Source organism: Callithrix jacchus, chromosome 6 (assembly GCF_049354715.1).
Source record: "Callithrix jacchus isolate 240 chromosome 6, calJac240_pri, whole genome shotgun sequence".
NCBI classification, from domain to species: Eukaryota; Metazoa; Chordata; class Mammalia; order Primates; family Cebidae; genus Callithrix; species Callithrix jacchus.
Genome location: NC_133507.1, coordinates 29,079,919 through 29,093,055, shown reverse-complemented (window position 1 = coordinate 29,093,055; position 13,137 = coordinate 29,079,919). Strand labels below are relative to the sequence as shown.

Sequence of the window (13,137 nt, the reverse complement as noted above, 5' to 3'; positions counted from 1 at the left end):
CAAGAAACCTTCTCAAAAGCAATTTCTAAAGGATGCTTATCAAAAAGAATGAATTGCAAAACTACGTAAGAATGGAATTACCAGTTAAAAGAATCAGGATGGAATAATAGCATAAAATAGGACAAGTATTATACCTCTTAAGTGGTTAAAAATTTTTCCATCAAGAGAACATGGAAGTTAAAAACAGTTTTATATAAAAGTCACACTAACTTTGAAATGAATAGATTAGTTGAATCTTCCAGAGAAGAGCCGTAAAAGGAATATCTGCCAGTTTATTCTGTGAAGCCAGTATTACCTTGACACTGACACCAGAGATGGGTAATATAAGAAAGTTACACACCCATTTGATATACCATGACTGCACTGGGTTTGTCCTTGGAATGCAAGATGTTTGAATATTGGGAAAAAAGTGTAATTGTTATTTACCATATCAACAGATTAAGGGGGAAAAACCATATGACCATTTCCATGGATGCAGAAAGAAATATTTGATAAAATTCTACATTTATCCATGGTTAAATCCATTAGCACTTAAGGAATAAAAGACAAATAAAAAAAAAAAACAAACCTGGTAAAGAAACAAACATTCCACATGGGGAAATATTAGAAGCACCTCCTTTAAAACCAAGAAGGTGGCCGAGTGCAGTGGCTCACACTTGTGATCCCAGCAGTTTGGGAGCTGAGGTGGGTGGATCACCTGAGGTCAGAAGTTTGAGACCAGTCTGGGCAACATGGGGAAACCCCGTCTCTACTAAAAATACAAAAATTACCTGGGTGCAGCGGTGTGCACCTGTGGCACGATAATTGCTTGAACCTGGGAGGTGGAGGTTGCAGTGAGCTGAGATTGCATCATTGCAATCCGGCCTGGGCAATAGAGAGGGAGGCTCTGTCTCAAAATATCAAAAAACAAAAACAAAAAACAACAAAAAAGCAAAAAAACCCAGAAAAAACAAAAAACCCAAGAAGGAGACACATGATCACCATGTTTATCCCACACTGTCCTGGAGAGACGGGACTAAGGTGAGGCAGGCGCGGCGTGTGGCGCAAGCGCAGGAGGGCAAGTAACTCCTTATGTTTTGCTCCCTGGGATCCTTGCTTACCTTGCCCCAGAACCCCAGCCCAGCCATGGTCCTGATGATTCTGGCCAGTACCAGTGAAGAGGACAAAGAAATTAAAGGCAAAAGGACCAGAAAACAGCGAATAGCACTGGGCTAGGGAGTGACGAGGAAAATCGCTGTCATGCCAGCAACATCCTGTGTATCAGAAACGAATGGTGGATTTGGATGGAGTGGTCAAACGCCAGGTAGTTATGAGGGCAGCCTCTGAGGTGGACCGCGTGTGTTCAGAACTGTACTCTCTTGCTGTGTTATGTTGAGGATGAAGTGTCCCCTCCCCGAGCCTCAGTGTCTTCCTCCACAAAGTGGGAATGACAGGGTTAAATGAGATGGTGCATTTGAAGCAGGTCCTTAGCACAGCTCTAGTGTGTGGTGATCACTCAATGAATGCTCACTTCAAACGCTTGTCTTTCACTTGCTTGACTCCCGGGCGCATAGTGGGACAGGGGAAGGGATGGGACAGGGATTTGCTGCCTGGTGCTCTAAGGTTCGGTCAGATCAGGCCTCTGTCATGCACGTTTCCTGAGGCCTGGGCTTTGTCCCTCTTTGTCTCCTGAGAGGCACACGGGTCTCCTTTCTGCTGCTGTGCTCACTGCAGGAACCACTGGGTGCCCAGGCCTAGGAGGCCCCAAGGGTTCCCCCATGAGCTGCAATCCCCGGGCCTTCCAGGCTGCTGAGGACCCTCCCCGGATATGGTGTGCTGGCCAGGGGGCATCCCTGGCTGGGGTTGGCAGGACGTGGCCCGGCCAAGGTGTCAGGACAAGTGGAGTCAAGTGCTGTCACCACCGGCCCTCAAAGGCTCTTTCTTTGTGTTGATGATTAAACTCGGAAGAATGAGGATGCTGAGTGCAAATGTTCTCAGGGCTGTCACGAGGCTGGGAGTGGACGCGTCTCTGTGGTTCAGAAGTTGGAACTTGCGCAAATGTGGGGAAATTGCTGGGAGGGATTTTTCTTTTTTGCACTGTGCACAATTGCACTGTGCAGCAAGGAAGCCATGAGTTACTGCACACCAGTTGGGGGACCTCAGCATTTGCCCTTCCAGAGCCTTGGTTTTTGCCTATGTGAGGACAGCCCCCATTTTTTTTTTTTTTTTTTGAGATGGAGTTTTGCTCTTGTTGCCCAGGCTGGAGTGCAGTGGCACAATCTTGGCTCACCAGAACCTCCGCCTCCCAGGTTCAAGCGATTCTTCTGCCTCAGCCTCCCGAGTAGCTGGGATCACAGACATGTACTACCATGCCCGGCTAATTTTGTATTTTTAGTAGAGACGGGGTTTCGCCATGTTGGACAGGCTGGTTTTGAACTCCTGACCTCAAGTGATCCACCTGCCTCAGCCTCCCAAAGTGCTGGGATTACAGGCGTGAGCCACCGTGACCATCATAGCCCCCATCCTTTAGTTGATGTGAGCTTTCAATGAAATTACTATGCACAAAAAGCTTAGTGCTAGGCACAAGGTAGGCACCCGGTTAGGGGGCAGTGGATATTCTTATTAAAGAACGTTGCGAATGCTCCCTGTGGATGTGAACTGTGCCTCAAAAGGCCCCCAGTTCTCTGCTGCTCCCACGCTTCTGTGAGAAGGGATTCTGGGAGCTGGGGGTGTGAGATGGACCCATCTGAACTGGGTGTGCTGGTCAGAGCCAGTCCAGGCCCTTTGAGCTGCTTATGCCAGGCCAGTTTGTGGGTCCAGTGCTTGGTCCATCTCAACAGCTGTTCCCCAGGAAAGCTGGGGGTGGGGGGTCTAGAGGAGGGGGCTGGAGGAGCTGGATATTGGGCCATCCTGATCCCAGCCAGGGACCTTCAGGAGCCTTAGTCTTGCTTAGCACTGTGGCCTCCTAACATTAAAGAGAATTCTCTTTAAAGTCATCCCAAAAGACCATCTTACCACAAAAAAAGGCAAGAAGAGGGGCAGTGAGTAGGAATCCCTTCCTGGGTATCTGAAACAGCCAAAACATTAGGAGATTCTGAGAGTTCTGGATACACATGAATTCGAGGGAAGCTGTCTGCCATTGACTAGCAAAATACTGCCTATTGCCAATACTGAGACGAGGTTAAAAAACAGGAAGCAAAGCAAGGTTTTCCCTCCGTTCCTTCTAATCCTTCATTCATTTGTTTCCTTGGCTACAGATTCTCCAAAAACCCTGCTCTGAGAAGAGACCCCTGTTAGGAATCACAAGTCCTGGCTGAGGGCTTACGGCGAGCCACTGCTGGACTGAGTGTCTTCATGTGACCTCCCCAAAGGTCATCATAGGATGACCTTTCCATGGTCAGCTCCACTTAGTAGGAGAAGAGACTGAGACTGAGGTGAGACAGGCAGCCTCAGGCCACATGGGCCACATGGCGAAGGCTGGCAGGGCTGGAGAGGACCAGGAGTCTGCTTCTAGCCGGGTGTGCAGCCTCCTCTCTACCCAGCCTCTTGAGGCTCCTGCCAAAGAAAATCCGCAGTGAGAGCGGCGCTCCATCCAAACTCACGTCATTGAAGTGCTTGGTGGTCTTCATGATGTAAGGGGTCCTTTCATTCTTTTCCACTTTCATCCAGCCTTGTCCGAAGAACTCCCTGAGGGAAGTAAGGGGAAACCCAGGCGGGGCAGAGGTGAGATTTTCCTCGATGATTTCATTGCTCTGTGCTTTTTATTTTCCTGTATTTTGGCTTTTTGAGGCTGTCATTTCTGAGCTCCAGAGGGAAGGAACCCTGTGCTCAAATCCAGCTGACTTGTAGCAGCCATGTGGCCTCAGGCAAAGCCTTTATGGCACGGGGCTTTAGTTTCCTCATCTGTAAAATGGGAATAATGGCAATTGTTTCCTCACAGAGTTACTGGGAGGCTGAAATAAGGTGTGGGAAGGCGTGTGATAACTTGTGAGGTGCAGCGGACATAAGGTTCTGTTATGAATCTTATTTTCTGCCGGGAAGAAATCACATTTTAGTCACTGCAGCGACTGGTGTATAGAATGAGGGAAGAAAATACCACAAAAAAGGGGCAGATAAAAGGCTTAAAAACTCTGCAAGCCAAGCCACAGGATCCTGACATCACAAAGTGACAGGAAGAGGAGACCTCGGCAGAGTCCTGTGGGCAGAAGAGGCCAGGGGAGGTGATCGCATCTGAAAATATATCCTGCTTCTCCTCCTAGAGGGACAGATCCGGAATATCGGCTGCTTCTATGTCCGGGAGATGTGACAGGTCTCCAAAGTGCCGGCCCTCTCTATTTATGTGAGGCAGCACCCACGCTGGGGAGGGCCAAGAGAGTGCCAGGTGGGGCTGAGGTCAAAAGCCCTGCAGTGATGCAAATCAGGACAGCCCAATTTTGGGAAAGCATCCTGGGACCATTGTTAGGAATGCAGAGACATATTTTTACAAGGATGTTTACTGCAGCAATAAACATAAAAGTGAAGACTGAAAACAGCCTCAGGGCTCAGTAACACGCTGTGAGAGAATGCTGCATACTATTTTTAATAGTGTAATTAAAATTACATGTTGGCATAGCGTCAGGTGAAGGAAGAGGGATACAAAATTATATAAGTAGAATAATTGTGATGGACACCAGGGAGGACTGAGGCCAGAGCAGGCGACAGCTGGCCTTGAGACTTCTTCACAGTCCACACCTATCCCCTAAGTTAGCTCCTGGAGGTCACTGGACCCACACACATGCCCACGCTTATGCCTATGTGTGCATTTTCCCACAGGTACATGTGAATACACACGTGAACACAAACTCTTTTCTAGATACTCTCTAAGAGCTCTGAGTTAGAGATGCTTCTAGAAAAGTGTGTATGTGTGCAGCTAATAGGTAAGGAGAGAACCTGGGGGGCAAGAACAGGAATAGAGCTTCTCCCTCATTCTGCCGACCCAGGCACTGTTGTTTCAAGCTGTGGAGGGTCCGTGCAGCTCTGGAAATTCACTGCACATGCTTCTGGGGTGCCGTCCAAGGCAGGGCCCGGGGAAGCGGAGGGCGGCGGGGTGACGCCTGCAACACTTACTCATAAGGAATCTTCTTGAAGACGAGGTGGTCTAGCAGGGTCAGCTGCTCCGCGATCTCCAGGGCCGAGTGGTTTTCAAAGGGCTCAGCCTTCACGCCTTCAGCCTGGTTTTGGGTTGGGGGAGCAAGGTTTTGAGTTAGGCCCACCTCCTGGATTCTCAGCTACCTCGAATCTGGTGGGCAGGTGGACGCAGGGTGATGAGGGGAGATGGAGGGAAGGGGATGGAGGGAAATGGCCCCGTCCTGTTGTTCCAGTATGTAGGCCAGTGCTCAGACCGCCCTCACCCACCCTGCCAGGAAGCGACCATTACCCTAGCACAGGCATGAGACAGCAGAGGCCTCCAGAGGTGAACCATGGGCCCAAGCTGTGAAGCTGGAAGTGGGTGACTAGGGCCGGAGCCCAGGTCATCTGACGCCAGGCTGTGCCTGGCCACTCCCTTCAGGGTCCGCCTGAACCCACGTCGGGCTCTATACAATTTCCTTTTGAAACTAACAGGTGTGGCCTCCCAGGTGTGATGAGCTCTTGGGTCGCTCTTGTGCCCAGAAGACAGCTGTTTCGCCACAGTCCTGGGCTTTAGTACATGTTTCTGGCCCCCAGAAGCCACCCTTGGACACCATCATTAAGGGTGTCCACTGCTTGGGCCCTTTGATCAGAGAAAATCCCCAGAGAAACATTAGCTGGGGAGGAGAGAGATGAGAGGTGGGCATGGGGAGGCCAGGGAGTTGGGCACAATCATGGAAGGTCTGCTGGATCTGAGTGCCGGGTGCTGGAGGGCGCTGGGGAAAGGGACCACTGTGTTGGTCTTGCGGGTAGCCTGTGTCCTCCAGGGGATGAGTTAGGACAAGAATCCCCCGGCCACCACCTCAGGCCCGTCTGCACCACACAGGAGAGGGGTCAAACCCTCGGGCAGCAGGTGCTCTGGGATGACCGCCTGGCGCCCCTCATGACTTCCTTTCTCATGCTTATTTCACCCCACCCAGAAGTCCCGGGGGCCGGGCTGAGCCCCCGCAGGCAGCCCATCTGCCTGGTTCCCGGGTGGCGGGGGCATCCTTCCTAGACTAAGTGTCTCCCTTCCCATTTCCTCTGCAGACGTGCTCTGAGGTCTGTACCAAGGCCCTCGCTACACACTGAGATAGGAAAGCAGGAAACACAGCCCTGACCTCAGGGAGTCCAGCCTAAGCGGTTCAGAGTCATGTGAAAAGCAGGGACCGTGGGGGAAAAACAGCTTGTGTGTGTGTCTGTGCGTATGCCGTGTAGTGTGTGGGTAGTGTGTATGGGGTGTTTGTGGTGTGCAGTGTGTGCATGTGTATGTGTGGAGTGTGTGTGTGTGGTGTATGTGTGGTGTATTCCTGTGGGTGATGGGTGTATGTGGTGTGGTGTGTGTACATGGTGTGTATGTGTGGTATCTGGGTGTATATGTGTGTGGCGTGTGTGGTGTGTACTTGTGTGGGTAATGTATGAGTGCGTATGTGATATGTGTGCTATATGTGTGTGGTGTGGTATCTGTGGTGTGTGTGGTATGTGTGTGGTGTTGTGGTGTCGTGTATGTGTGTGGTGTGGTGTGTGTGTGCATGTGTGGTATCTGTGTGTGTATGGTGTGGTGTGTGTGTGTGTGCCTGTGTGGTATCTGTGGTATGTGTGTGGTATGGTGTGTGTATGTGTGGTGTGTGGTATGTGTGGTGGTGTGTGTGTGTGTGTGTGTGGTGTCTGGTGTGTGTGTGTGGGGTGTGTGGGGTTCTGGGGTGTTTGTGTAGTGTGTGTATTTGGTTTGTGTAGTGTGTATTTGTGTAGTGTGTGGGGTGTGTGTGGTGTGTGTGTATGTGTGGTGTATATGTGTGGTGTGTGATGTCTATGTGTGGTATGTGGTGTGTATGTGTGTGTGGTGTGTGTGTGGTGTCTGGTTGTGTGTGTGGGGTGTGTGGGGTTCTGGGGTGTTTATGTAGTGTGTGTGTATTTGTGTCGTGTGTGTGTGGTGTGTGTGCTTGTGTGGTATGTGTGCTTGTGTGGTATGTGTGTGGTGTGTGTGTGGGGGATGTGTGTGTGGTGGCTGTCGGTGAGTGTTTCTTGGCAGAGCTGTCCTGGGCAGGGAGCGGTGTATACAGAAACCCAGGTGCAGGAGCGTGGGTGTTGGGGACATGAATGCTTTGGGGACATAGAGAGGAGAAAGAGGCATGGGTGTTGGGGACATGAAGGCTTTGGGGGTGCAGAGAGGAGATGCTGGGTTGTAGGGAGACAATCCAGGTAGGGGATCCCCTGTGTGCTCCCAGAGAGGAGACCCTCAGCCTCTGAAGCAGCTGAATGAATAAACACAGGTGGGCAGCCCAGCCACCTTCCCATCTGAGGTTCCTGCCTGGTGCCCTGGGGCTGGGCCAAGGATGGCTGAACTGTCAGGGCCAAGGGTGAGCTCAAGGGGCTGGGTGACTTATGGCCCAGTGGCCCCGGCGCTGAGACCCAGAGGCCTACACCAGTACCAGAGGCCAGAAGAAGGCGTGTGGTCAGGGTGGGGTGGATGGCTCCTTCTGCTCTGTTCTGGGGTGGCCTGGGAGAGGGTGGCCCTGGAGCAGAGGCCAAAACTGACAACTTCCTCTAGCTTTTCCAGGTTTTTGAAAATCCTCACTGTCTCTACTGAGGCCACAGGGCCCTCGCAGCCCAGATCTGCACCCCCCCGGGATCTGGGGACAAGAGGGGGCAGCTCGGTGGCTGTTTGTTCTGGAAGAACCTCACGCTGTTCACAAAGGAACAAGGGGCCCTCAAGCTCTTGACGGGTAAACATTCCAGGTTGGGCCTGCTGGGAAACAGGAGCAGGGTGTGGCTGGCTCCCTTAAGGACAGCTGCCGAGAGGAGCATTTCTCCCTCGAGGTTTACCCAGCATTCTGGCCCCAATGGCTCAGTCTGGAGGAAGTAGGGTCTGGGCACCTGAGGGGTATGTGTGGGTTCCCTGCCTGAGGGGTACGTGTGGGTTCCTGGGGGCCCCAGCTCTGCTGTGTTGCTCTGGGGGCAGAGTGTGATAGAGTGCTTATAGCTTCACAGGTGCCCTCACCCCTTCCAGGAACCAGGAGGGGAACGTGGGAGGGGTGGGGGCAGCAGGGGCCCAGAACCCAGAGTCCCAAGTCCCCATGCTGGCTACTTCCAGCAGACTGAAGGTCACTCAGCCAGCAAGGGGCTGAGCCAGTGTGGCACAATCTCTGCCTCTGGTGGGGCTGGTGTGGTCAGAGTGAGTCTGTCTTGAGCATTCCTGGAGGCCGAGATGCAGGGGCCCAGGGCTCTGGGTGGCTTGCCATTCATTCTGGGGTGCGTATCACTGACTTGGAAAACAGTGGGCTGTAGCGGGACCCTGGAAGTGCACAAGACCATCGTCCCCTTACTCTGTGTGGAATGCCACTGTTAGCTTGGATTTGTTCGTGGTGCTCACAGCTCTTTCTCTGGGATCCCAGAATTTCTGGGCAGGTGGTGAGCTGTGCCCCGACTCCTGGGGATGAGGCAATGTGATGAACGGAATGTGGAGGAGTTCTTGCTCTGGAGTCAGGCTGACCTGGGGTGAGCGCCAGGTCTCACACCACCACTAGGGCCTTCCCTCCAGCCTTCGGAGGGAGCATGACCCCTCAAACATACATATATGTGTTTTTGGTTTTTTTTGAGATGGGATTGGGACGGGGGGGTCTTACTCCATCACCCAGGCTGGAGTGCAGTGGCTTGATCTCAGCTCACTGCAACCTCTGCCTCCTACGCTCAAGCAATCCTCCCACTTCAGCCTTCCAAGTAGCTGGAATTGCAGGCATGCAATAAATTACCCACTGGGTAATTTATTATATTTTTGGTAGAGATGGGGTTTTATCATGTTGCCCAGGCTGGTCTTGAACTCCTGACCTTAAGTGATCTGCTCACCTAAGCCTCCCAAAGTGCTGGGATTATAGGTGTGAGCCATCACGCCTGGCCTCTCTCTCATATCTTAATTTCAGACATTTCCAACTCCAGAACTATGAGAGAATACTTCTTTTGAGATGGAGTCTCGCTCTGTTGCCCAGGCTGGAGTGCAGTGGGCGACCTTGGCTCACTGCAACCTCCACCTCCCGGGTTCAAGTGATTCTCCTGCTTGAGTCTCCTGAGTAGCTGGGATTACAAGCGCCCGCCATCATGCCTGGCTAACTTTTGTATTTTTAGTAGAGACGGGATTTTGCTGTTTTGGCCAGGCTGGTCTTGAACTCCTGACCTCAGGTGAGCCACCCACCCTGGCCTCCCAAAGTGCTGGGATTACAGGCGTGAGCCACCGCTCCCGACCCATTCTTGTTTTAAGCTACCCAGTTGGTGGCATTTTTTCACAACAGCCACAGAAAATGAATACAGGTGATGCTTGTGCTGGGTCGGGGTCCTGGGCAGGAGAACAGGGAGGAATGCGAGAAGGCAGGCCTGGCTTACCATCTGCGTGATCTCCTCCAGCGTGATCTGGTTGTCACCTGGGTCCTCCTGGGTCAGAGTCCTAGGCAGGAGCGAGAAGGCATGGTGAGCCCACTTCACCTCTGGGCAGCCCTCCCCAGCTAGGGTCGCCCCACACGTCCTGCGCTCTCATGCCCCTCTGTCCTCGCCCATCCCCATTGCCAGGAGCACCCTTTTCCCTTCCTCCTTCATGCTCTTTTTCCTGATGGTCCTGATCCTCTTGGCTGTAGGCGATGCCCTTCTGGGGCCTGTTCAGCCCCTGGGCTTCCTGCATCTGCCTGTGTGGGAATGGCCTTTCTGCCACCTCAGGCAGGGAGCCCTTGAGAGTGGGACTGTGTCTGATTCAGCCCCATAGCTCTGGTGCCAGCATAGGACTGGACATTCGGCAGGCGCTCCCGTGAGCACATGGATGGCGGGATGCATGAGAGGAAGGGAGCACAGGGAGCGGGGAGGCAGCGGCATGGTGGCCACAGGCCCAGAGGAGGGACTGCCAGGTTGGAGGTGGGAGAGCAGAGGAGTGGTACCCACGGTGGAGACTGAGGGTGGACCCTCAAAGCCAGGCCAAAGTGCCTCATGCTCCTGGCAATGGGCTCAGAACCACAGCTGGTGAGTGCCAACAGAGGCTGAGGACACCGAAGAGCTGGCCCTGGGCTGTCTGGGGACAGTTGGGGCTCTGCAGGCCTGCTGGGGCTGCGGGGAGTGGCTCTCCAGATCAGCCTGGCAGAAGGCAGGGTCACGTATATCTTGCAGCTGAGGAAACGATCCCTCAGGGACTGCCTCACCTGGGGTCCCACAGTTGGGACACGGTGGACCCACACTCCACACCGGGGCTGTGAACTCTAGAGGCAGCTCTTTTCATTGCACCCAAGGAACAGGCCTCCTCCGAGGGTGGCTTTGACCAATATGCTGGGTGGGGGGCTCTGCGCACTCCTGAGGCCTCCTGGCAGGACTAACGGTGGCTGTGTGCACATGTGTGCGCATGTTTGCATGTAGGTGCACGTGTGAATGTGTGTGCACGAGTGTGTGCATGTGTGCATGCATGCATATGCGTGTCGGCGTGCATGCGCGTACGTGTGCTCGTGCGTGTTCACGAGTGCATGTACGTGCATATGTGTGCACATGTGTGTGCATGTGTATGTGTGTGCACACACTCCTGCCTCTGTGTGCACGTGTGCTGGTGCATAGGCACTGCGGGTGGGTACTGAAGATGGGGAGGCCCTGGAGATTCTAGACTGTGAGCCTGAGGGAAGAATAGGCCCCAGCATGGGACCTTGATGGCCTGGCTGGGGAGGAGAGCTGGGGACCCTGGTCATAGGCAAGTCTTGGTGGAAAGTCTGGGGGTGCTTGGCAGGCAAGGGGTGAGGAGGAAAGGCATGGCCCAAGCCCTCACACCTGGGCTGGGCTGGGAGCAGACAGGCTGAGACCCACCATCCACCTAACAGCCTGTAGAAGTGACACCCATGACTTCAGCCTTGAAGTGGGTGTTGTTTACCCATTTTATGAATGAGACTCAGAGAGGGGACTGACCCCAGTCACATGAGTCACTGGCTGAGCCAGCTCAGACATGGGGCTGCCTGACCCTGATCTCTGCCAGGACAGGGAGAAACAACTGAACTGAATTCAATTCAGCAGATACTCCCTGAGCGCCTAGAAACCAGGCCTCGCCAGCATGTTTAATAGATCTCTGTAGTGAGGGCAGCATCCTACACCCTGTACCGTCCAGCATAGGAGCTGCTAGCCACATGCCAGGGGTGAAGCTGACGCTGCTGGGCTCATGCCCCTGAGGAACTGAATTTCACATTTGATTTCATTTTCATTAAGATGTAAATAGCCTTGTGTAGCTAGTGCCTATCATATTGGATGGCATGGGCTAGACAGGAGTTAGCAGCTGTAGACACACGTGGAGAAGTGTGCTGGGTTCTTCCTTCAAAGAGATCAAGGACTGGTGCAGGGTGGGGAGAGGGAAAAGGACAGATGGACCACCCAGCCCTGAGCTTGCCCCCAAGAGCTCACCTCTACCCAGCTCTGCTACTTGGGGCTGTCCCTCCAGCCAAGGGCCCTCTTCACCTCCCTGACCTCTGAAGTGCTCACGTGGAGGCAGAAGGCAGGGCTCCTGTCCCAGCAGGCAGGCCTGAGCCAGGAAGCACGCACTGCCTTTACCTGATGATGTTGGCCGCGGCCTTCCGCTCCTGCGTCAGGAGCTCCGGGTCATGCATAACTTCTTCCAGGAAGCTGATCACCCTGCATTTGAGCTCATCATTGGTCTCAAAGTCCTGCCAGGAAGGTGTGATGGGTGGCTCTGGTTACCGTTTTTGAGCTGCCCTGCAGTTTGCACCCAGGCAGAGGAGGGAGCTGCAGTCTCTAACCTGCCTCATTTCCTTTTTGCTGGCTTCCTGGCAGGGCACACGAGGCTCTCCAGGCCTAGAGAATCTTAGATAAAGACACTAGGGCCAGGCCAAAGCCCATCCTTCAGCTGGCTGTACCCCCGGGCTAGGGAGGCACAAACCTTCCTCTACCCCTGCTACAGGCAGGGTGGACAGACAGAGGCCCCTTATCCCTTCCACATCCTTGGTTCCCCCCTAGGGAATCTGAGCAGGCCCTCTCAGAACATCAGGTTGGCACACTTGAGCTCCCTGCCTCCCACTGCCCCACTGTCAGCCATCAGCTCACTCTGCCCCCAGTGGTTCCTGGGGCCATTGCCTGGTGGGCCCCAGCAGCCTGCCCAGGGAGGGCTCCCACCCACCTGAGAGTGCTTGGACACCCAGTGGCGGAGCACGTTCAGGACACGATTGGTGGCTGCTCGGCGGATCACAAACTCCTTGTCTCCATTCCTCTGGTCTGGGGGGAACCCTGGCAGATGGGAGACAGAACAGAGGAGGACAAGAAACAGGGCTTGACACTAGTCTGGATTTGCTCTCCGATCTGGCTGAGCTGGGGTGAGAGGACGATGGGCAGGGGATAGTAACATTTAACAATAAGTGTCCGCCCAGTAGCACTGATGCCATGTCTTCTCAGGGGATGCAGTCCATGCATGTTCAGCCTGTCCCAGACCCCTGCATCTTTCAGGAGCTGCTGGAAGGTTCAGGTAAGCTCCCAAGACAGAGCCACGCAGGCCCTCCCAAGGGACCAGAGCTCACGGGGGCTCCTACTCAAGTCTCTGCTTAGGAAGTGGGAGGTGGGAGCATGGGGGGGCCAGAGGTTCCCATGGGCAATGGGCTTTATGTCGAGTAGAAGTTGGCCAAGTAACAAAGAGCAATGGGTGGGAAGGAAGGGGCCTCCAGGCAGGAGGGGCAGCACTGGCCAAGGCCTGCAGGGTGGGAGTTTGGGGATGGGGTGGATGGCATTCATTTGGGAGCTGGTCGAGGAGGGGATAGGAGGGCTGTGTCTCGATGCGCAGTGACCCTGGCTCCAGGAGTGGAGTTCATGCCCGGGGTGTGCGCAGAGCCCCAACAGTGCAGGGAGGTGGGGGTTGTGACCCAGCACCTCCATCAGTGTAAGGCGGTGCTGAAGTCAAAATAATGATTCGGGAAACTTCGTGTCCAGTGAGTGAGTGTAACTGATTGAAGCAGGGAGCTCCCCAGGGGTGGGTGCTTTAACAGGACCCACCGGTGCCATCGG

The 13,137-nt window shown here is 53.9% G+C and overlaps 1 protein-coding gene across 2 annotated transcripts in view; it reads right to left on the bottom strand.

Annotated features, from left to right (window-relative positions):
* RASGRF1 (Ras protein specific guanine nucleotide releasing factor 1) overlaps positions 1-13,137 on the bottom strand; it is a 131,839-nt gene that overhangs the window by 28,250 nt on the left and 90,452 nt on the right. For both annotated transcript variants that reach the window (XM_035304032.3, XM_002807181.7), the window contains exons 18-22: positions 12,263-12,369; positions 11,680-11,792; positions 9,502-9,562; positions 5,086-5,189; positions 3,582-3,666 (exon numbers count right to left, since the gene is read on the bottom strand). In XM_035304032.3, coding sequence (XP_035159923.1) covers positions 3,582-3,666; positions 5,086-5,189; positions 9,502-9,562; positions 11,680-11,792; positions 12,263-12,369 — 470 coding nt within the window. The remainder of the gene's footprint in view (positions 1-3,581; positions 3,667-5,085; positions 5,190-9,501; positions 9,563-11,679; positions 11,793-12,262; positions 12,370-13,137) is intronic.